Source organism: Bufo gargarizans, chromosome 5 (genome assembly GCF_014858855.1).
Source record: "Bufo gargarizans isolate SCDJY-AF-19 chromosome 5, ASM1485885v1, whole genome shotgun sequence".
Classification (NCBI taxonomy): Eukaryota; Metazoa; Chordata; class Amphibia; order Anura; family Bufonidae; genus Bufo; species Bufo gargarizans.
The window spans coordinates 235,359,807-235,382,661 of record NC_058084.1 but is presented as its reverse complement, the minus strand read 5'-3'; the positions used below and the strand labels follow the sequence as shown (position 1 = coordinate 235,382,661).

At 43.6% G+C, this 22,855-nt stretch overlaps 1 protein-coding gene across 1 annotated transcript in view; it reads left to right on the top strand.

Moving 5' to 3' along the window:
- The first annotated feature begins 624 nt into the window (after nucleotides 1–624).
- The window catches only part of CTNND2 (catenin delta 2), a 1,220,390-nt gene continuing 1,198,159 nt past the window's right edge, over nucleotides 625–22,855 (top strand). The window contains exon 1 of the mRNA XM_044295464.1: nucleotides 625–756. Coding sequence (XP_044151399.1) covers nucleotides 628–756 — 129 coding nt within the window. The 5' untranslated portion in view covers nucleotides 625–627. The remainder of the gene's footprint in view (nucleotides 757–22,855) is intronic.

Here is a 22,855-nt window from a genome sequence, read left to right as displayed (position 1 = left end):
CGAAAAATATTCTGCCGTTTTCAGACCAGCACCTGGATCCAAATTCTTTAGTGTGTAATTAAAGATTTAGCACAGCTTATGAGCTATTCAATCAAATGTATCTGTGTAGCGCCGTTTGTTTGTATTTATTTTTTCTTATTTCTTTCTCCGGCTCACTGAGAAGGCCACACATGCTTAGTTTCATCCTTCAAACTGCCTCCTGAGCTGTGATAGGGAGAGAGCACCAGCAGAAATACACACCTCCTTAGCTGCAGCAGAACAAGACACCCTTGAGCTGCCAGAGTCATATAAATCTAGCAGAGCAATGAATGGTGATATCTCTGGACACATGTGAGGTACAGGGATGGTTCTAGCTTTATTACAAACGTGTTGTCATGTACTATATGATGACTGATTTACAAATTTTCATTATTCATGGGATAACCCCTCAAACTTACTCAGTTATGATAATTTACTCCAAACGCTCTAATGTACTCACATTTATGGTAGCATGAAGTGTGTGAAAATTGAGTTTGAATGATTAGTCAAATTTTATGTACACAATAACCATATCCTATTAGAGAAATACATTTTAAATGGTTGTGTTTATTAATGTGTTTTCTCCTTTTATTTGTTAGGTTAGAAGCAATGCCTGTTCCAGCTCAGCCATCATGTTCAGACAAGACTAGTTCATCCAGCCCAGAAATGAACATTTCAAATCGTGATGGTTCCGAGACAGAAACAACTTCCGCTATTCTGGCATCTGTTAAGGAACAGGTAAAATGCTTAGTATTATGATGTTACATATTTAAAGAGGCTCTGTCAGTATGATCAACCCTATTAAACCAGCAGTCCACAATGCACAGTGTTGTGGAAATTTGATTAGGATGTGTATTTAATATATTGTGTATTGTCATCGTGTCTCTCAGTGTCAGGGTAAACGATTGGAGTGGATATCTTCCCGTGTATGTCCTGTCACAACTGCTGGGCGCAGAGGTCTCCGTCGGCGAATGCTCCATGTGCTATGCGCTGGGCTGTGGGCCGGGGGAGACTGATGTGTTCAGCAGAGCAGTGTTTTGTTGGCTGATGTATAGACGCCGGCTAGGGCCCCCACGCAAGACGCAGATTTATTGGCTTGGCGTGGATGCATTTGTTAAGAGAACAATATATGAAAGGAACATGCGTTTGTTGTCTCTAGTGCGCCTGATCAGCCGCTGGAGATAATGACGTTGTCCTGTAAATGAACATGCATGAGGATCATAGTAACTTTATCTGGCATTGGTCACTGAGCAAGGCTGGATAAAGTTATCTCCAGTGGTAATGGTAGGTTATAGTATACATGTGTTTGTTAGCTAGCTGGGTTATTATAAATGATGGTGTCTTGTCTTCCTATGTCATCACTTCCTGTATCCTTGTCTTGGGCCAGCCCCTTTTACACCTTTTGTTAGTAAGGTAATAAAAGACACAGACTGAGCAGAGCGGCAGGAATTCAATCAATATGGTAACACTTGTCTTTGACTGCGGCTCAGGGAATAGAGATTTACCTTTTTCCTTACACAAACTTTGATGCGAGCTGATTACAACTATTAATATTTCTACATCAACAGGCATCGGCCGTGTGAATCCCATATTGCTGCACTGACGCATTGACTTGAATGGGTCCGTGAGCCGCAAGATACGGCAAAAATAGGAGATGTTCTCTTTTCTGCAGTACAGAGGTAAAGACTCAAAAGCCCCCTGCAAATGGTCGGAAGCGCTTCCTTGGGCTTTTGGGTCCATTCCTCTGCATTGCAAAAGATATGACATCACCTACCTTTTGTCTTATTTTGTGGATAGCAGACTCATTCAAGTCAATGGGTCTTCGCCACAATATGGGATTCATACTGCCGATGCCTGTGCATTGTGGACCACTGTTTGCAGTCTGCAGCACAAGTATGAGCCCTTGATTTGTGAAGTTTTGGTGATGTCATTTGTTTCATTTTTTTTTTTTTTTAAATCAGATAGTTCTTTATTATTGCTTTTCAATTTTTTTAACATCATTATGTTAAGCTTTTAGGCAAAAAGTAGATTCATTGTAAGATACATACATTAATTGTAGTACAAAACACATGAATACATAGTCAAGTGATATATCCAAGCATATAATCTTACAATATATACGCTCTTAAAGTGGTCAATAAAACCTCCCAGTAACAAGTAAACCCCCCCCACCCCTATCACTACTAGAGCAGGACAAAGTGATTTTGTTTTGTTTTAAAAAAAAACATACCATGCTTTGGGTTTGGTGTTTTTCTTTTTAGTGATTTTCTATTGAATTTCCTAAACTCCAGATAAGCTGCATGTTACAAATGATACAAATAAAATAAATCAAGCTAAAATCCACATATTTTACATTGCATTGCAAAAGGATGACATCCATGGGAAAATCTGTAAAATAAATTGGCATGCTGCCAATTTAAAATCTGTTCCACAGGTCTACTCCTGCAGTGTGTGGGTGAGATACTGTAAAATCTCAGCCATGAAGATGCTACTATAAACACTGGCAATTTCTTCCCACAATTCCACACTGGAAAATCCGTACCATATCAGTCCCATATGTACTTACCCTAATGGTAGTTTACTATGAAAAAAACTAAGGGGGTTTTCCATGCATTTTTGCTAAATCCTGGAGTCTTCTCACCTGTGGACTAAAGATTGGTTTCTCAGCACTTACAGTACCTCTGTCATGCCACTAATGCCACTATCTCTGCCGCAGTGAGAATGGGTGCAAGCTCTTTCACTCAGGTTGAACCAGATGTGCATAGATGTTGGCTAGATACTTGCACAACAATAAATACCATTTAGAGTCTTTTCTATGTTTGTCATACAACAACCTCCTGTTGATACTTCCTTTCCTCTGTTTGTTTTTCCCTCCCCCTTCCTGATGTTTCCCTATCCTTTTAGTATAGCTACTATCCTCCCTGTCATTCTAAAGCCCACACAGTCCCACTGTATATTGAGCCAGATACATTGTTTCTTGGGGATATGACCAATCACCGAAAAGAACATCAACACCGTTCATTTGGTTGCTTAGTACCAGCCTATTTGCCATTGACCCGAAGTCACTTTGGTGACATTTACAGAAACAGATGCAAGGATGATGAAGGACATATTTTGCACTGTCTTGAGGATGGAGAATGTAATGGGGAACATAGTGACGCAGATCAGGGCAGTGCAAACGGATGTCAGTGTATTACGGGATGAGATGGAGAAAATAAGGCAGCACTTACATGAGATGGAGAAAAGGATCCCTGTTTTGGAACATTCGGTACAGAAATTAGAGAAGGAGCTGGTCTTTTTAAAGGAAATGAATACTAGCATGGAACAAAAATTAATAAGTCAAGAAGATAGATCAAGAAGATCTAACATAAGATGTGTAGGGATCCCAGAGGGCGACAATTACACTGAATATATGGAGAGATGGATAAGGGAGAATTGTAAGGAGGGCACTCTCTGCCCATTGTTTGCCATCGAAAGAGCGCATAGGGTCCCTACAAAAAAGAGGGTTCTAGGGGAATCTCCATACAGATATTGGTTAAATGTTTACTGGCTAAGGACCATGATATAATAATAGCCGACGCGAGGACCTCCGAAAGATACCAGATACAGGGTGAAAAGATAAGATTATTCCCAGATTATTTTGCTTATACTAATGCCCATAGGAAAGAGTATATTGCCGTTAAAAAGAGACTAAGGGAGGCAGGTCTAAAGTATAGCTTACTTTTCCCGGCAAAATTAAGGGTGGAATATAAAGGCAGGACTGTTTTTTTTCAGACCCCGGAGGAGGTTACTGAATGGGCGGATGGGGAGGGCCTTTGAGGGTGGGGGTGGCGGAGGGGAAAGGAGTTAATATGCTAAGATATGGAGTCGCCCCGACTGCTGGTTATGGTAGGCGGCTATTTATGGGTTGAGTGAGAGGGAGACGTGTTTTTTTTTTCCTTTTTTTTTTTTTTCGTATATGTTTAGCTTTTCCCCCTCTGCTAGATGGTCAGGATTGTTTCGTTGAATGCGAGAGGTTTACGTGAGAGAGTAAATAGATATGCTATCCTTGAGTGGATGAAGAGGTTCCTGCCAGCTATCATCTGCCTACAGGAGACACATTTGGATAAGGAATCTTTAATATGGTTGGAGAAGAGATGGATAGGGGAAAGTTACCATTCCGTATATACTACCTATTCAAGAGGGGTCTCAATTTTGATACACAATAAAATTAAATTTGAGTGTCTGGCACATGAGGCCGATGATTATGGTAGGTACCTCTTTCTATATTGTAATATAGAGGGGGTTAAAATGGTAATTGCAAATATATATATTCCTCCACCATATAAGCCAGATGTTTTGTATCAATTGTATAGATTTATGCTGAATAGACAGGAATCTATAATGATCGCGATAGGAGACTATAATGTAGTAATGGATCCACTCAGGGATAGAATGTCTAGCAGAGGGGGAAGAACACAAAAAGTAGATTTTTATAAACTAGCCTAGGAATTTAATTGGGTTGATGTTTGGCGCTTCCAGAACCCGGATGAAACCATGTATTCCTGCTATTCTAAAACACATCAAACTTGGTCAAGAATAGATATGGTCCTGGGAAATAAAAACTTAATGTCTCAAAATAGGATTAAAATAAAGTACTTGCCCATGGCCCCATCAGATCACAATGCAGTGGTAATGGAATTAGATCTGACTAAAAAGAATGCTCTACCACTGTTCAAGTTCAACCCCCATTGGTTATCGATGATCCCAGATAAAGAGAGTATAACGGAAGAATAAAACATTTTTTGGGGGGAGAATAATGATTCCGCTAGTAGGTTAATTGTTTGGGACACTGCTAAAGCATATTTAAGAGGATTTCTCTTTAAAAAGGTGAATTACTGGAAAAAATACACTAGAGAAAGGGGGAATGCATTGGAAAAAAAAGTACAAGAAGCAAGAATAACATGCATAATGCACCCTACTGATCATAATAGGAAAATATGGGAGAAAGAGCAGGAAAAGTTAAAGGTACACCAAATGGATAGAAGTAGGAAAGAATTACTTTTTCAAGGGATTCGGTTAGCCTCAGAGGGAGAAAAGGTTGGTAAAATTTTGGCAAGTATAGTAAGAAATTAAAGAGGGAAATCCTGGATAGGGGCGATTAAAGATAAAATGGGTGAAATAATCAGTACACCGGAAGGAATTAAAGAAGTGTTCCTGGAATATTTCCAGGAGCTATACAAGTCTAAGGTACAATACTCAAAACAAGATCTAGATCTATACCTAGACCAGATTTCCCTTAGAGAGATATCCCAGGCCCAAAAAGAATTTTTTGAAAAATAAATATCGATGGCGGAAATAAATGAGGTTTTGGGGAAGGTAAAACCTGAAAAAGCACCGAGATGCGATGGGCTTCCCTTTGAAATATATAAAACTTTCTCCCAGGTGTTAGTACCCAAATTAAAAACAACACTGAATGAGGCCAAAAAAATAGGTGACCTACCAGACTCTATGAAAGAGGCAATTATTACACTAATCCCCAAAAAGGGTAAAGAACAATTAGACCCCGGATCATACAGGCCAATATCTCTTTTAACCACTTCAGCCCCGCTAGCTGAAACCCCCTTCATGACCAGAGCACTTTTTACACTTCGGCACTACACTACTTTCATTGTTTATCGCTCGGTCATGCAACTTACCACCCAAATGAATTTTACCTCCTTTTCTTCTCACTAATGGAGATTTCATTTGGTGGTATTTTATTGCTGCTGGCATTTTTACTTTTTTTGTTATTAATCAAAATGTAACGATTTTTTTGCTAAAAAATGACATTTTTCACTTTCAGCTGTAAAATTTTGCAAAAAAAAACGACATCCATATATAAATTTTTCACCAAATTTATTGTTCTACATGTCTTTGATAAAAAAAAAATGTTTGGGCAAAAAAAAAATGGTTTGGGTAAAAGTTATAGCGTTTACAAACTATGGTACAAAAATGTGAATTTCCGCTTTTTGAAACAGCTCTGATTTTCTGAGCACCTGTCATGATTCCTGAGGTTTTACAATGCCCAAACAGTAGAAAAACCCCACAAATGACCCCATTTCGGAAAGTAGACACCCTAAGGTATTCGCTGATGGGCATAGTGAGTTCATAGAACTTTTTATTTTTTGTCACAAGTTAGCGGAAAATGATGATGATTTTTTATTTATTTTTTTCTTACAAAGTCTCATATTCCACTAACTTGCGACAAAAAATAAAAAATTCTAGGAACTCACCATGCCCCTCACAGAATACCTTGGGGTGTCTTCTTTCCAAAATGGGTCACTTGTGGGGTAGTTATACTGCCCTGGCAATTTAGGGGCCCAAATGTGTGAGAAGAACTTTGCAATCAAAATGTGTAAAAAATGACCGGTGAAATCCGAAAGGTGCACTTTGGAATATGTGCCCCTTTGCCCACCTTGGCAGCAAAAAAGTGTCACATATCTGGTATCGCCGTACTCAGGAGAAGTTGGGGAATGTGTTTTGGGGTGTCATTTTACATATACCCATGCTGGGTGAGAGAAATATCTTGGCAAAAGACAACTTTTCCCATTTTATTATACAAAGTTGGCATTTGACCAAGATTTTTTTCTCACCCAGCATGGGTATATGTAAAATGACACCCCAAAACACATTCCCCAACTTCTCCTGAGTACGGCGATACCACATGTGTGACACTTTATTGCAGCCAAGGTGGGCAAAGGGGCACATATTCCAAAGTGCACCTTTCGGGTTTCGCCGGTCATTTTTTACACATTTTGATTGCAAGGTACTTCTCACACATTTGGGCCCCTAAATTGCCAGGGCAGTATAACTACGCCACAAGTGACCCCATTTTGGAAAGAAGACACCCCAAGGTATTCCGTGAGGGGCACTGCGAGTTCCTCGAATTTTTTTTTTGTCACAAGTTAGCGGAAAATGATGATTTTTTTTTTCTCTTTTTTTCTTACAAAGTCTCATATTCCACTAACTTGCGACAAAAAATAAAAAATTCTAGGAACTCGCCATGCCCCTCACGGAATACCTTGGGGTGTCTTCTTTCCAAAATGGGGTCACTTGTGGCGTAGTTATACTGCCCTGGCAATTTAGGGGCCCATATGTGTGAGAAGTACTTTGCAATCAAAATCTGTAAAAAATGACTGGTGAAATCCGAAAGGTGCACTTTGGAATATGCGCCCCTTTGCCCACCTTGGCATCAAAAAAGTGTCACACATCTGGTATCGCCGTACTCAGGAGAAGTTGGGGAATGTGTTTTGGGGTGTCATTTTACATATACCCATGCTGGGTGAGAGAAATATCTTGGCAAAAGACAACTTTTCCCATTTTTTTATACAAAGTTGGCATTTGACCAAGATATTTTTCTCACCCAGCATGGGTATATGTAAAATGACACCTCAAAACACATTCCCCAACTTCTCCTGAGTACGGCGATACCAGATGTGTCACACTTTTTTGCTGCCAAGGTGGGCAAAGGGGCACATATTCCAAAGTGCACCTTTCGGGTTTCGCAGGCCATTTTTTACACATTTTGATTGCAAGGTACTTCTCACACATATGGGCCCCTAAATTGCCAGGGCAGTATAACTACGCCACAAGTGACCCCATTTTGGAAAGAAGACACCCCAAGGTATTCCGTGAGGGGCACTGCGAGTTCCTAGAATTAATTCTTTTTTTGTCACAAGTTAGCGGAAAATGATGATTTTTTTTTCTCTTTTTTCCTTACAAAGTCTCATATTCCACTAACTTGAGACAAAAAATAAAAAATTCTAGGAACTCGCCATGCCCCTCACGGAATACCTTGGGGTGTCTTCTTTCCAAAATGGGGTCACTTGTGGGGTAGTTATACTGCCCTGGCAATTTAGGGGCCCATATGTGTGAGAAGTACTTTGCAATCAAAATGTGTAAAAAATGGCCTGCAAAATCCGAAAGGTGCACTTTGGAATATGTGCCCCTTTGCCCACCTTGGCATCAAAAAAGTGTCACACATCTGGTATCACCGTACTCAGGAGAAGTTGGGGAATGTGTTTTTGGGTGCCATTTTACATATACCCATGCTGGGTGAGAGAAATATCTTGGCAAAAGACAACTTTTCCCATTTTTTTATACAAAGTTGGCATTTGACCAAGATATTTATCTCACCCAGCATGGGTATATGTAAAATGACACCCCAAAACACATTCCCCAACTTCTTCTGAGTACGGCGATACCAGATGTGTCACACTTTTTTGCAGCTTAGATGCGCAAAGGTGCCCAAATTCCTTTTAGGAGGGCATTTTTAGACATTTGGATCCCAGACTTCTTCTCACGCTTTAGGGCCCCTAAAAAGCCAGGGCAGTATAAATACCCCACATGTGACCCCACTTTGGAAAGAAGACACCCCAAGGTATCCAATGAGGGGCCTGGCAAGTTCATAGAATTTTTTTTTTTCGCAAAAGTTAGCGGAAATTGATTTTTTTTTGTTTTTTCTCACAAAGTCTCACTTTCCGCTAACTTAGGACAAAAATTTAAATCTTTCATGGACTCAATATGCCCCTTAGCAAATACCTTGGGGTGTCTTCTTTCCAAAATGGGGTCAGTTGTGGGGTGTTTGTACTGTCCTGGCATTTGAGGGTCTCCTCAATCATTACATGTATGGCCAGCATTAGGAGTTTCTGCTATTCTCCTTATATTGAGCATACAGGTAATGAGATTTTTTTTTCCGTTCAGCCTCTGGGCTGAAAGAAAAAAATGAACGGCCCAGATTTGTTCATTCGCATCGATCAATGTGGATGAAAAAATCTCTGCCAAAAAAAAAAAATGGAGGGGAAAGGCGTCTGCCAGGACATAGGAGCTCCGCCCTACATCCATACCCACTTAGCTCGTATGCCATGGCAAACCAGATTTCTCCATTCGCATCAATCGATGTGGATGAATAAATCATTGCCGGGATTTTTTTAATTTTTTTTTATATATATACAAAGTGTTTGCCAAAGCATAGGAACGCCGCCTCCTCCTCAGCTCGTATGCTTTGGCAAACGTATCTGTCACTGCAGAGGAGAAAATCCCGTCTTGCAGCGCCGCATACACCGACTTGCGTGTAATCTGACAGCAGCGCAATGCTTCTGTCAGAATGCACATCGGTGCTGCAGCTAGTAGATCGGTTGGTCCACCTGGAAGGTAAAAAGACAAAAAAAAAAAAAAAAAAACAGGCCACAACGCAATAATTTTATTAACTTTGGAACAGAACATGTAACTTTAACTTTTTGAACTAAACATTAACGTGTTTGCTTACTGGTGTTTTTTTTTGTTTGTTTTTTTGTTTTTTTTACCTTTATAGAACAAACCTCTCCTTCCCCATGGGTCAATGTGCAAAGGGCAAATCGCCCAAAGATGTGGCGAAGTGCGTTATGCACTTTGTCCCATGTGAAAGGAGACGTTTGCAGCAGCTGTGAGTGAATGGGCCCTAATAGCCCTGTGTGCCTATCCTGGTGAGATGATCCCTATGCTAGGTGTACCTGTGTGTGGTACTTTCGGAAACACTCCCCTAAGCATAGGGCAGGGTGGTCAGGACAGTCAGGACAGAAATAGCGGGTGTCACGCCTTATTCCACTCCTGCTACAGACACGACATCTTTTTCGAGGTGACGGGTGGGTTGAGGTACCAGCAACGACATTGGGGAAATGTCGCTCGTGTAGACGGCTAACTACACTGGTGGATGGGGCCACGGAACCTCCTGGATACAGGAGGTTCTCGATGATCTCTTCCTGAAATTTGAGGAAGGATCCAGTTCTCCCAGCCTTACTGTAGAGAACAAAACTATTGTACAGAGCCAATTGAATTAAATATACAGACACCTTCTTATACCAGCGTCTGGTTCTGCAGGAAACTAAATACGGAGACAACATCTGGTCATTGAAGTCCACCCCTCCCATGTGAAGGTTATAGTCGTGGACTGAGAGGGGCTTTTCAATGACACGGGTTGCTCGCTCAATTTGTATTGTCGTGTCTGCGTGAATGGAGGAAAGCATGTAAACGTCACGCTTGTCTCTCCATTTCACCGCGAGCAGTTCTTCGTTACACAGTGCGGCCCTCTGCCCCCTTGCAAGACGGGTGGTAACGAGCCGTTGGGGGAAGCCCGCGCGACTAGTTCGCACGGTACCACAGGCGCCAATCCGTTCTAGAAACAAATGCCTAAAGAGGGCCACACTTGTGTAGAAATTGTCCACATAAAGATGGTACCCCTTGCCGAATAAGGGTGACACCAAGTCCCAGACTATCTTCCCACTGCTCCCCAGGTAGTCAGGGCAACCGACCGGCTCCAGGGTCTGATCTTTTCCCTCATAGACACGAAATTTGTGTGTATACCCTGTGGCCCTTTCACAGAGCTTATACAATTTGACCCCATACCGGGCGCGCTTGCTTGGGATGTATTGTTTGAAGCCAAGGCGCCCGGTAAAATGTATAAGGGACTCGTCTACGCAGATGTTTTGCTCTGGGGTATACATATCTGCAAATTTCAGGTTGAAATGGTCTATGAGGGGCCGAATTTTGTGGAGCCGGTCAAAAGCAGGGTGGCCTCTGGGACGGGAGGTGCTGTTATCACTAAAGTGCAGGAAACGCAGGATGGTCTCAAATCGTGTCCTGGACATAGCAGCAGAGAACATGGGCATGTGATGAATCGGACCAATATGACCGCAATTCATGCTTTTTTGTCAGGCCCATGTTGAGGAGGAGGCCCAGAAAAGTTTTAATTTCGGAAACTTGGACTGGTTTGCACCGGAAAGGCTGGGCATAAAAGCTTCCCGGGTTAGCGGTTATAAATTGTGTGGCATACCGGTTTGTCTCTGCCACAACTAAGTCTAAGAGCTCCGCAGTCAAGAACAGCTCAAAAAATCCCAGGGCCGAACCGATCTGAGCTGTCTCAACCCGAACTCCAGACTGGGCGGTGAAAGGGGGAACTACAGGTGCGGCTGAAGTTGGGGACTGCCAATCAGGGTTTGCCAGCACCTCTGGGATTCTAGGGGCTCTACGGGCACGTCTTTGCGGTGGCTGCGACGGGGTCACTACTGCACGTGCCACCGTACCAGCTTCAACTGCCTTTCTGGTGCTCGCTACTTCACCATGTTCTACGGCAGTGCTGGTACTAGGTCCAGGAAGGGCTGGGCTGCTGGTGTATGCCTCACCACGTAATCCGACAGCACCAGCCCCACTCTGCTGCTCTTGAAGCGGATCCTGTGCAACCTGCGGTCTAGCGACACGGGGCCGGGTACGCCTGCTGCTATCAGGGACCTCAGCCTCCTCGTCTGAACTTTGGGTCAGAGAGCCACTGCTTTCTACAGGTTCGTATTCTGACCCGCTGGATTCATCAGATGAGGGTTCCCACTCCTCATCCGACTGGGTCAGAAGCCTGTAGGCCTCTTCAGAGGAATACCCCCTGTTAGACATGTGGGCAACTAAATTTAGGGGTATTCCCTGAGACTACCCAAGAAAAAAAAAGCAAGCCTGTCTTACAAATGGGAGGCTAGCGAAGTACCGGAGGCCGCTGCGGTTGATAAAAAATATAAAAACTGATTTTTTTATCGCCGCAGTGCGTGTAAAGTGAGTGTGCAGCGATCAAAAAAAAATATTTTTTTGTCACTGCGGTGGGGCGGGCGTGGGCGAACGCACGTGTGGGCGACCGATCAGGCCTGATCGGGCAAACACTGCGTTTTGGGTGGAGGGAGAACTAAAGTGACACTAGTACTATTATAGATCTGACCGTGATCAGTTTTGATCACTTCCAGATACTATAAAAGTACAAATGCTGATTAGCGATACGGTGCGGTGTGCTGGGCGCTAACCGATCCCTAAACTACCTAACCAAGGGGCCTAAACTATACTGAAACCTAACGGTCAATACTAGTGAAAAAAAAAAGTGACAGTTTGCACTGATCACTTTTTTCCTTTCACTAGTGATTGACAGGGGCGATCAAAGGGGTGATCAAAGGGTTAATTGGGGTGATCTGGGGCTAGTATGTGGTGTAGTGGGTACTCACAGTGATGTGTGCTCCTCTGCTCCTCTGCTGGAACCAACCGACCAAAAGAAGGAGCAGAGGAGCACAGCAGCCATATAACCCCATCATATTTACTAATATGTGGGGTTAAATGGCTGCTGATTGGATTTTTTTAAAATCAGCAACCTGCCAGCCAATGATCGTGGCCGGCAGGCTGCTGACGAAATACTCTGCTGCGAAATGCCGGCCCGCGATGCGCATGCGCGGGCCGGCTGTGACGTAATCTCGCGTCTCGCGAGATGACGCGCCGATGCGTCCAGGAGGAACAAATCAACCACCTCCCGGACGCATCGGTGCGTTAGGCGGTCGGGAGGTGGTTAAACACGGATGTCAAAATTTTGGCAAAGGTTCTGGCCGATAGGTAGAGTTGAGCGAACACCTGGATGTTCGGGTTCGAGAAGTTCGGCTGAACTTCCCGGAAATGTTCGGGTTCGGGATCCGAACCCGACCGGAACTTCGTCCCGAACCCCATTGAAGTCAATGGGGACCAGAACTTTTCGGCACTAAAAAGGCTGTAAAACATGCAGCAACATGTAGGTAAATCCTCTGCAAACAAATGTGGATAGGGAAATGAATAAAAATAAAATAAATAAAAATTAACCAATATCAATTGGAGAGAGGTCCCATAGCAGAGAATCTGGCTTCACGTCACCCATCACTGTAACAGTCCATTGTCATATATTTAGGCCCCGGCACCCAGGCAGAGGAGAGAGGTCCCATAACAGAGAATCTGGCTTCATGTCAGCAGAGAATCAGTCTTCATGTCATAGCAGAGAATCATGCTTCACGTCACCCAACACTGGAACAGTCCATTGTCAGATATTTAGGCCCAGGCACCCAGGCAGAGGAGAGAGGTCCCGTAACAGAGAATCTGGCTTCATGTCAGCAGAGAATCAGTCTTCATGTCATAGCAGAGAATCATGCTTTACGTCACCCAACACTGGAACAGTCCATTGTCAGATATTTAGGCCCAGGCACCCAGGCAGAGGAGAGAGGTCCCGTAACAGAGAATCTGGCTTCATGTCAGCAGAGAATCAGTCTTCATGTCATAGCAGAGAATCATGCTTCACGTCACCCAACACTGGAACAGTCCATTGTCAGATATTTAGACCCAGGCACCCAGGCAGAGGAGAGAGGTCCCGTAACAGAGAATCTGGCTTCATGTCAGCAGAGAATCAGTCTTCGTGTCATAGCAGAGAATCATGCTTCACGTCACCCAACACTGGAACAGTCCATTGTCAGATATTTAGGCCCAGGCACCCAGGCAGAGGAGAGAGGTCCCGTAACAGAGAATCTGGCTTCATGTCAGCAGAGAATCAGTCTTCATGTCATAGCAGAGAATCATGCTTCACGTCACCCAACACTGGAACAGTCCATTGTCAGATATTTAGGCCCAGGCACCCAGACAGAGGAGAGGTTCATTCAACTTTGGGTTGCCCCGCAATATAATGGTAAAATGAAAATAAAAATAGGATTGAATGAGGAAGTGCCCTGAAGTAGAATAATATATGGTTAAGGGGAGGTGGTTAATGTCTAATCTGCACAAGGGATGGACATGTCCTGTGGGATCCATGCCTGGTTCATTTTTATGAACGTCAGCTTGTCCACGTTGGCTGTAGACAGGCGGCTGCGTTTGTCTGTAATGACGTCCCCTGCCGTGCTGAATACACGTTCAGACAAAACGCTGGCCGCCGGGCAGGCCAGCACCTCCAAGTCATAAAAGGCTAGCTCTGGCCACGTGGACAATTTAGAGACCCAGAAGTTGAATGGGGCCGAACCATCAGTCAGTACATGGAGGGTTGTGCACACGTACTGTTCCACCATGTTGGTGAAATGTTGCCTCCTGCTAACACGTTGCGTATTAGGTGGTGGTGCAGTTAGCTGTGGCGTGTTGACAAAACTTTTCCACATCTCTGCCATGCTAACCCTGCCCTCAGAGGAGCTGGCCGTGACACAGGTGCCTTGGCGACCTCTTGCTCCTCCTCTGGCTTTGCCTTGGGCTTCCACTTGTTCCCCTATGACATTTGGGAATGCTCTCAGTAGCGCGTCTACCAACGTACGCTTGTACTCGCGCATCTTCCTATCACGCTCCAGTGCAGGAAGTAAGGTGGGCACATTGTCTTTGTACCGTGGATCCAGCAGGGTGGCAACCCAGTAGTCCGCACACGTTAAAATGTGGGCAACTCTGCTGTCGTTGCGCAGGCACTGCAGCATGTAGTCGCTCATGTGTGCCAGGCTGCCCAGAGGTAAGGACAAGCTGTCCTCTGTGGGAGGCGTATCGTCATCGTCCTGCGTTTCCCCCCAGCCACGCACCAGTGATGGGCCTGAGCTGCGTTGGGTGCCACCCCGCTGTGACCATGCTTCATCCTCATCCACCTCCTCCTCATCCTCGTCCTCCTCGTCCTCCAGTAGTGGGCCCTGGCTGGCCACATTTGTACCTGGCCTCTGCTGTTGCAAAAAACCTCCCTTCAATGAGACTGGCCTGAAAGTGCTAAAAATGACCCCTCTTCCTCCTCCTCCTCCTCCTGGGCCACCTCCTCTTCCATCATCGCCCTAAGTCTTTTCTCAAGGAGACATAGAAGTGGTATTGTAACGCTGATAACGGCGTCATCGCCACTGGCCATGTTGGTGGAGTACTCGAAACAGCGCAACAGGGCACACAGGTCTCGCATGGAGGCCCAGTCATGGGTGGTGAAGTGGTGCTGTTCCGCAGTGCGACTGACCCGTGCGTGCTGCAGCTGAAACTCCACTATGGCCTGCTGCTGCTCGCACAGTCTGTCCAGCATGTGCAAGGTGGAGTTCCACCTGGTGGGCATGTCGCTTATGAGGCGGTGAGCGGGAAGGCCGAAGTTACGCTGTAGCGCAGACAGGCGAGCAGCGGCAGGATGTGAACGCCGGAAGCGCGAACAGACGGCCCGCACTTTATGCAGCAGCTCTGACATGTCGGGGTAGTTGTGAATGAACTTCTGCACCACCAAATTCAGCACATGCGCCAGGCAAGGGATGGGCATCAAACCGGCTAGTCCCAGAGCTGCAACGAGATTACACCCATTATCGCACACCACCAGGCCGGGCTTGAGGCTCACCGGCAGCAACCACTCGTCGGTCTGTTGTTCTATACCCCGCCACAACTCCTGTGCAGTGTGGGGCCTGTCCCCCAAACATATGAGTTTCAGAATGGCCTGCTGACGTTTACCCCGGACTGTGCTGAAGTTGGTGGTGAAGGTGTGTGGCTGACTGGATGAGCAGGTGGAAGAAGAGGAGGAGGAAGCCGAGTAGGAGGAGGAGGCAACAGGAGGCAAAGAATGTTGCCCTGCGATCCTTGGCGGCGGAAGGACGTGCGCCAAACAGCTCTCCGCCTGGGGCCCAGCCGCCCCTACATTTACCCAGTGTGCAGTTAGGGAGATATAGCGTCCCTGGCCGTGCTTACTGGTCCACTGTTGCGCAGTGCACACTTGATTTTATCGGATACTTGGTTGTGCAGGGAAGGCACGGCTCTCTTGGAGAAGTAGTGCCGACTGGGAACAACATACTGTGGGACAGCAAGCGACATGAGCTGTTTGAAGCTGTCTGTGTCCACCAGCCTAAATGACAGCATTTCGAAGGCCAGTAGTTTAGAAATGCTGGCATTCAGGGCCAGGGATCGAGGGTGGCTATGTGGGAATTTACGCTTTCTCTCAAATGTTTGTGAGATGGAGAGCTGAACGCTGCCGTGTGACATGGGCTGAACGCTGCCGTGTGACATGGTTGAGATGCTTGGTGACGGAGGTGGTGCTGTTGGTGGTACATCCCCTGTTTGCTGGGCGGCAGGTGCCAACGTTCCTCCAGAGGCGGAGGAAGAGGCCGAGGCGGCAGCAGCAGAAGAGGAAGCAGGGGGAGCCTGAGTGACTTCCTTGTTTTTAAGGTGTTTACTCCACTGCAGTTCATGCATTGCATGCAGGTGCCTGGTCATGCAGGTTGTGCTAAGGTTCAGAACGTTAATGCCTCGCTTCAGGCTCTGATGGCACAGCGTGCAAACCACTCGGGTCTTGTCGTCAGCACATTGTTTGAAGAAGTGCCATGCCAGGGAACTCCTTGAAGCTGCCTTTGGGGTGCTCGGTCCCAGATAGCGGCGGTCAGTAGCAGGCGGAGTCTCTTGGCGGCGGGTGTTCTGCTTTTGCCCACTACTCCCTCTTTTGCTACGCTGTTGGCTCAGTCTCACCACTGCCTCTTCCTCCGAACTGTGATAGTCAGTGGCACGACCTTCATTCCATGTGGGGTCTAGGACCTCATCGTCCCCTGCATCGTCTGCACACTGCAGAAAGACGCAGCAGTTGGCACCTGTGTTTCGTCATCATCAGAGACGTGCTGAGGTGGTATTCCCATGTCCTCATCATCAGGAAACATAACACTATCTGGCTATCTATTTAGGTACCGTATTACACTAATAAAGGCACAGCAGTAACGACAGATTTAGCTGAATATAAATTTGAGGCCTATTATTTAGGCGCTGGGTGACAGGTATACGTTTACAGACAGAATTAGACTTAGAAATGCACAGTAGCGTGTGTGTGAAGTTATTGAGAATGACCCTATCTGCACCTTGAATCTAATATACCCTTTTAGGGATAGATTTTAAGTAGGCCTGATACAGCAGAAACCACTAATTTAGAGAATTGCTAAGTTGGGAATTGTATTTCAACCCAGAACAAAAACTGTGCTTTGACGGACACAAAATAACTTGACCAGCTACAGCAATAACCACAGATTTAGCTGAATATAAATTTGAGGCCTATTATTTAGGCGCTGGGTGACAGGTATACGTTTACAGACAGAATTAGACTTGGAATTGCACAGTAGCGTGTGTGTGAAGTTATTGAGAATGACCCTATCAGCACCTTGAATCTAATATACCCTTTTAATGAATAGATTTAAAGTAGCCCTGATACAGCAGAAAGTTGAGAATTGTATTTCAACCCAGAACAAAAATATATCCTTTGCCAGACAGCAGACAGTATTACAATTGGCTGGCCACAGCTGAAACACCAGATTTAGGGTACTGCTATTTTGGCAATTGTATTTCACCCCTCAATAAAATAGCAAGCACAGCCAAGCCCCTGATGTAGGATATAGCCAACAAGTAACCACACTATTGATGGTTAAAGGCACTTGGTGACAGCTTGACTCTGATGTAGGATATAGCCAAAAAATAACCACACTATTGATGGTTAAATGCACTTGGTGACAGCTTGAACCTGATGTAGGATATAGCCAAAAAATAACCGCACTATTGATGGTTAAATGCACTTGGTGACAGCTTGCCCCATATGTAGGATATAGCCAAAAAATAACCACACTATTGATGGTTAAATGCACTTGGTGACAGCTTGACCCTGATGTAGGATATAGCCAAAAAATACCACACTTTTGATGGTTAAATGCACTTGGTGACAGCTTGCCCCATATGTAGGATATAGCCAAAAAATAACCACACTATTGATGGTTAAATGCACTTTGTGACAGCTTGACCCTGATGTAGGATATAGCCAAAAAATAACCACACTATTGATGGTTAAATGCACTTGGTGACAGCTTGACCCTGATGTAGGATATAGCCAAAAAATAACCACACTATTGATGGTTAAATGCACTTGGTGACAGCTTGCCCCATATGTAGGATATAGCCAAAAAATAACCACACTATTGATGGTTAAATGCACTTGGTGACAGCTTGCCCCATATGTAGGATATAGCCAAAAAATAACCACACTATTGATGGTTAAATGCACTTGGTGACAGCTTGACCCTGATGTAGGATATAGCCAAAAAATAACCACACTATTGATGGTTAAATGCACTTGGTGACAGCTTGCCCCATATGTAGGATATATCCAAAAAATAACCACACTATTGATGGTTGAATGCACTTGGTGACAGCTTGACCCTGATGTAGGATATAGCAAAAAAATAACCACACTATTGATGGTTAAATGCACTTGGTGACAGCTTGCCCCATATGTAGGATATAGCCAAAAAATAACCACACTATTGATGGTTAAATGCACTTGGTGACAGCTTGCCCCATATGTAGGATATAGCCAAAAAATAACCACACTATTGATGGTTAAATGCACTTGGTGACAGCTTGCCCCTGATGTAGGATATATCCAAAAAATAACCACACTATTGATGGTTAAATGTACTTGGTGGCAGCTTGTGCTGGTGCACCACAAGACACAAAATGGCCGCTGATCACCCCAGAAAAAAGTGAATGAAAAACGCTCTGGGCAGCCTAAAAACAGTGAGCAATTGAATAGCAGCAGTTCAATGATCCACAGCTGTAGATCGATCACTGACTTAAGTCTTTTGGAGAAGTTAATCACTGCCTAATCTCGCCCTAACAGTCGCAGCTGCAACCTCTCCCTACACTGATCAGAGCAGAGTGACGTGCGGCGCTACGTGACTCCAGCTTAAATAGAGGCTGGGTCACATGCTGCACTGGCCCATCACACCCATGCCAATAGTAGGCATGGCTGTGACGGCCTCTTGGGGCAAGTAGTATGATGCTTGTTGATTGGCTGCTTTGCAGCCTTTCAAAAAGCGCCAAGAAAACGACGAACACCGAACCCGAACCCGGACTTTTACTAAAATGTTCGGGTTTGGGTCCGTGTCACGGGCACCCCAAAATTCGGTACGAACCCGAACTATACAGTTCGGGTTCGCTCATCCCTACCGATAGGTTATCAAAGGTGGGTAAAGGTGTAATAAATGAAGATCAGACAGGCTTTATACCTGATAGAACGATATATTCAAATATAAGAAGTCTGTTTTTAAATATTGAAGCTAATAGGTTAGAAGCAGGGGAGAAAGCGGTACTTTCATTGGACGCCCAAAAGGCATTTGACTGTATTGAATGGGAGTATTTGTGGGCAGTATTAAAAAGGGTTGGTATAGCGGAGGGATTTATAAGATGGATCCAGCTAATATATCATAATCCTAGGGCTAGAGTGATGGTGGACGAGAGCTTGTCAGAAGAGCAAAAAATACAAAATAAGGAAAAATATAAATTTGCCTTCTCAACCACTTATTCTATTAATTTTCCACAAATTAAAAACATTATCCATAAAAATTGGAACGTTTTGTTGAATGATCCCATTATAGGAGAACTTATCCCCAAAAAAACGCCTTTTTTATTTAGACGAGCCCCCACTGTCAGAAATCGTATAGTTCACAGTTATGTCAAAGAGCCCTCTAATACATCCAAATTGCGTAATGTTTTCACTTGGTGCGGTTTCTGCATATGCTGCAGGAACCGCTCAAGAGATAGCAAAAAAGAGGACCTTGTGTCTACCTCAAAATCCATTTAAAAAAAAGTTAGTGGAAACATCTCGTGTGAATCGATGGGTGTTATCTATATGCTGGAGTGCCCTTGTGGTCTCCAGTATATTGGGAGAACACTGAGAAAATTAAAAGTACGAGTCGCAGAACATATTAAAAATATCAGAAAGGGATTGGAAACACATAGTGTTTCTGCACATTATAAAAAATTCCATCAAAAAAATCCTGCTGGCCTAAAATTCTGCGGTGTGGAATTAGTAAAACCCCATTGGCGAGGAGGCAATCCCACCACACAAATTAATAAAAGGGAGGCGCAATGGATCTATGAAATGAATACGTTGCAGCCACATGGACATAACATTGAATGGGACATCAAATCAGTCTGTATGGCCTGAACCCCTATAACAAAAATAATAATAATAATTTTTCTTAATTCGGTTCTTAATTACGCAAGCAAGTTGTCAAAATTAAGCAAATTTAATATTGTTTTAAGTTACTGTGGATGTAATGTCATTTTAAAATTTCTCTATATTTATTGTATTTTAATAATTTTCTATGTGTTATTATAGTTAATTTAGTATCTGTATATTGTGAAGTTTTAATATACTGCCTGGACAAACGGAAGTCCGTACTTGTTCCGGGGTTAAGGGTTGTTAAATACCCGTGGACCTTTGGCGGCATTTGTACCGCAGCCCCTGATGAAGCTAAGTGCGAAACCCGGGTCGGGCATTTTATACGCATGTGAAAACTTATGCTTGTGAGTAGATTAAAATTTCTTACCTGGGCATTTTATACGCATGTGAAAACTTATGCTTGTGAGTAGATAAAAATTTCTTACCTCTACACCGTGAGGGTATTGCACTATTTCTTCTCTGTCCTTTGCAAAAGGTAATCCTGACTTGTTTGGAACGAACACCTGGTTCCTCGCAGCAAGATTCAATTACCTGTTGGAGATGGAGAGCATTGTCCATCTTAGGATAATCCCCATTTGTTTGAACAAGTGTCCGGTGCTATCAGTGGGACCTGACTACATGCCAGTGGTGGATAGTTGGCTCATCGTACAGTAATTCCGACTTGTCTGGAACAAACGACTAGAGTTTTACAGTAAGATCTAACCATCTGTCGGAGAGACATATTATTGTACATTATATAATAACTCTGACTTTTAAGAACGAGTCGCTGGTGCTATCAGCGTGATCTAACTATATGTTAGAAACGGATAGCGGGCCCATTGCATGCTGAATACAGATGCGAGACAACCACATTTTTTTGATCTATGCGCATTAAAGTGAAGTGATCGTTATTTCATGTGGGAAACATAGACTCATAACATCTGTTTTTTCGCAATTAATTTTTTCGCACCTGATTTTTTCGCATGCTTAATATGGACTTGTGTTATCCACTTTGGTAGTAGATTATTTAGTTGGTTTTCTGGTTCCTAATAATACCTATCTCTATAGATCGCCTTAGATTAGTAGCGCGGTATCCGTTATTTTGTTATATTTCTATTCAGAAGTGTTTGAACCTACTTCATTAAGGTTACCGCAGCTCTACAAATCCATTAACCCACACCTACCAAATTTTGATTAGTCTGAGAGCTTGTCCCTGCCCCTTTTCCTATATCGGGGCACTAGGCAGTGATGCCCTCTCTCTCCACTATTATTCGCTATTGCGATGGAACCTCTGGCATGCATAATAAGAAATGATAGGGAGATTAAAGGCTTTCATTATGAGGGTGGGGAGGAAAAGCTGTTAATGTATGCGGACGACATTTTATTATTTATGCACAATATTGGGGATCAGTTGAATAGAGTTATAGATATAGAAAAGAAATGGTGGCTCTCTCACTGTTCCACTTCTGGAAAGGTGCACAACCCCACAGCACTCCCAAATGCTGGTAGAAAACGTGAATATAAAAATTGTGATGGGGGTCACTCAATATTCAGGCAAACACACGGTAGTTAGTATCCATATACATTTTTTTAAAAAATTTTTTATAGGCTACAAATAAACAGTTTTACATATAAAACATTTCATAAAAATTGAATGAATAAAAAAATACACTTAAAATGCCGCACTCCAATATATGGAAAGTCTCTCAAGAGTTATCATATCCAGGGGCTATAACTGTTGGCAGATAGCTGCAAGTTCAATATTCAGGAGATAGCGATGATGGTAAAGATAAATCTCACAGTTATATTATATGGTGTACTTTACCGCTCCTGCAATGAATCCACATAGACGTCAAATTTTCAACAGGATATGCTGTTGTGAGCTGTAAGGACCTTTAGGTAGACTCTGTGTGTGAAGTTCCCCACGCCGTTAGTAGCGATGCTGCTCGATATTGCCGCTCTGACCTTCCAGGACCTAGGTGGCGTCCCACTTGGTTTACTGGGCGGTCACGTGATCTGTTTTTCCAGGCGGGGTTTTCAAACTTCTTTAACGCAGGTTCATAGAATATATGCGGTTATAGAGTCTTTTCTTTAATCGTCCCTCACTGTCATTCACCAGAGTTATAGATATAATAGATAAGTTTGGTTTTTTCTCTGGACTAAATATTATTGGGGGAAATCACATATGTTGATGTTGGGAGATGTACAACCACAGGGGGGTTTAAAGGTGCATGTGCTTGGAAAACAAGAGAATTTTAAATATTTAGGTATACAAATTTCTGGAAATATAGAAGAATATGAAAAATTAAATGTACTCCCCTTATTAAAAGAACTTAGGACCAAAATACACATTTGGCGAAGACTACCAATGTCAATACAGGGTCGGGTAAATTTAATAAAAATGGTTTTCCTTTCTAAAATACTTTACGTCCTCCAAAATGCCCCATTGAGGCTGCCGCAGAGTATTTTTAGGTTATTTGATAGCCTAATAGGGGATTTTCTTTGGAAAGGCGCTATCCCCAGAATAAAGAAAGAGGTACTTCAGCTCCCAGTGAGAGAGGGCGGACTAGCTGTTCAGAATTGTTTTTTTTAATCATACAATATGGTCATATAAAAGGTAGCTTAAATGGTCTAGTGGGTAGGCAGGTAGTAAATAGATTGGGGTGGAAAGAAGAATGGAACTACTTAGAGGTGTTGGAATCGGGTACACTGGGGAAAAATAATATAGGAAATAGAATTTTTAATTCACTGGAATACATATGGGTGGAATTAAAAAAATATTAGAGATTAAAGGGTTTTTGCACTATACACCTATTTGGAAAAATATCAATCTTAAGGAACTGCAAGGGATTAAGATGTATATAGACTGGGGAAAAAAAGGGATGAAATACTGGAACAGGGCAAACTGAAAGATTTTAATACAATGGTTAGAGAGTTTGGTATACCGCAAAAGGATATATATAAATATTTCAGCTTAGGAACGCGTTGCGGACAGTTACGCAGGAGGATAAATATAAGATGGAAAGATCGGACATATTGTACAAATTTACCAACGAGGGTGAAAGAGGAAGACTAACG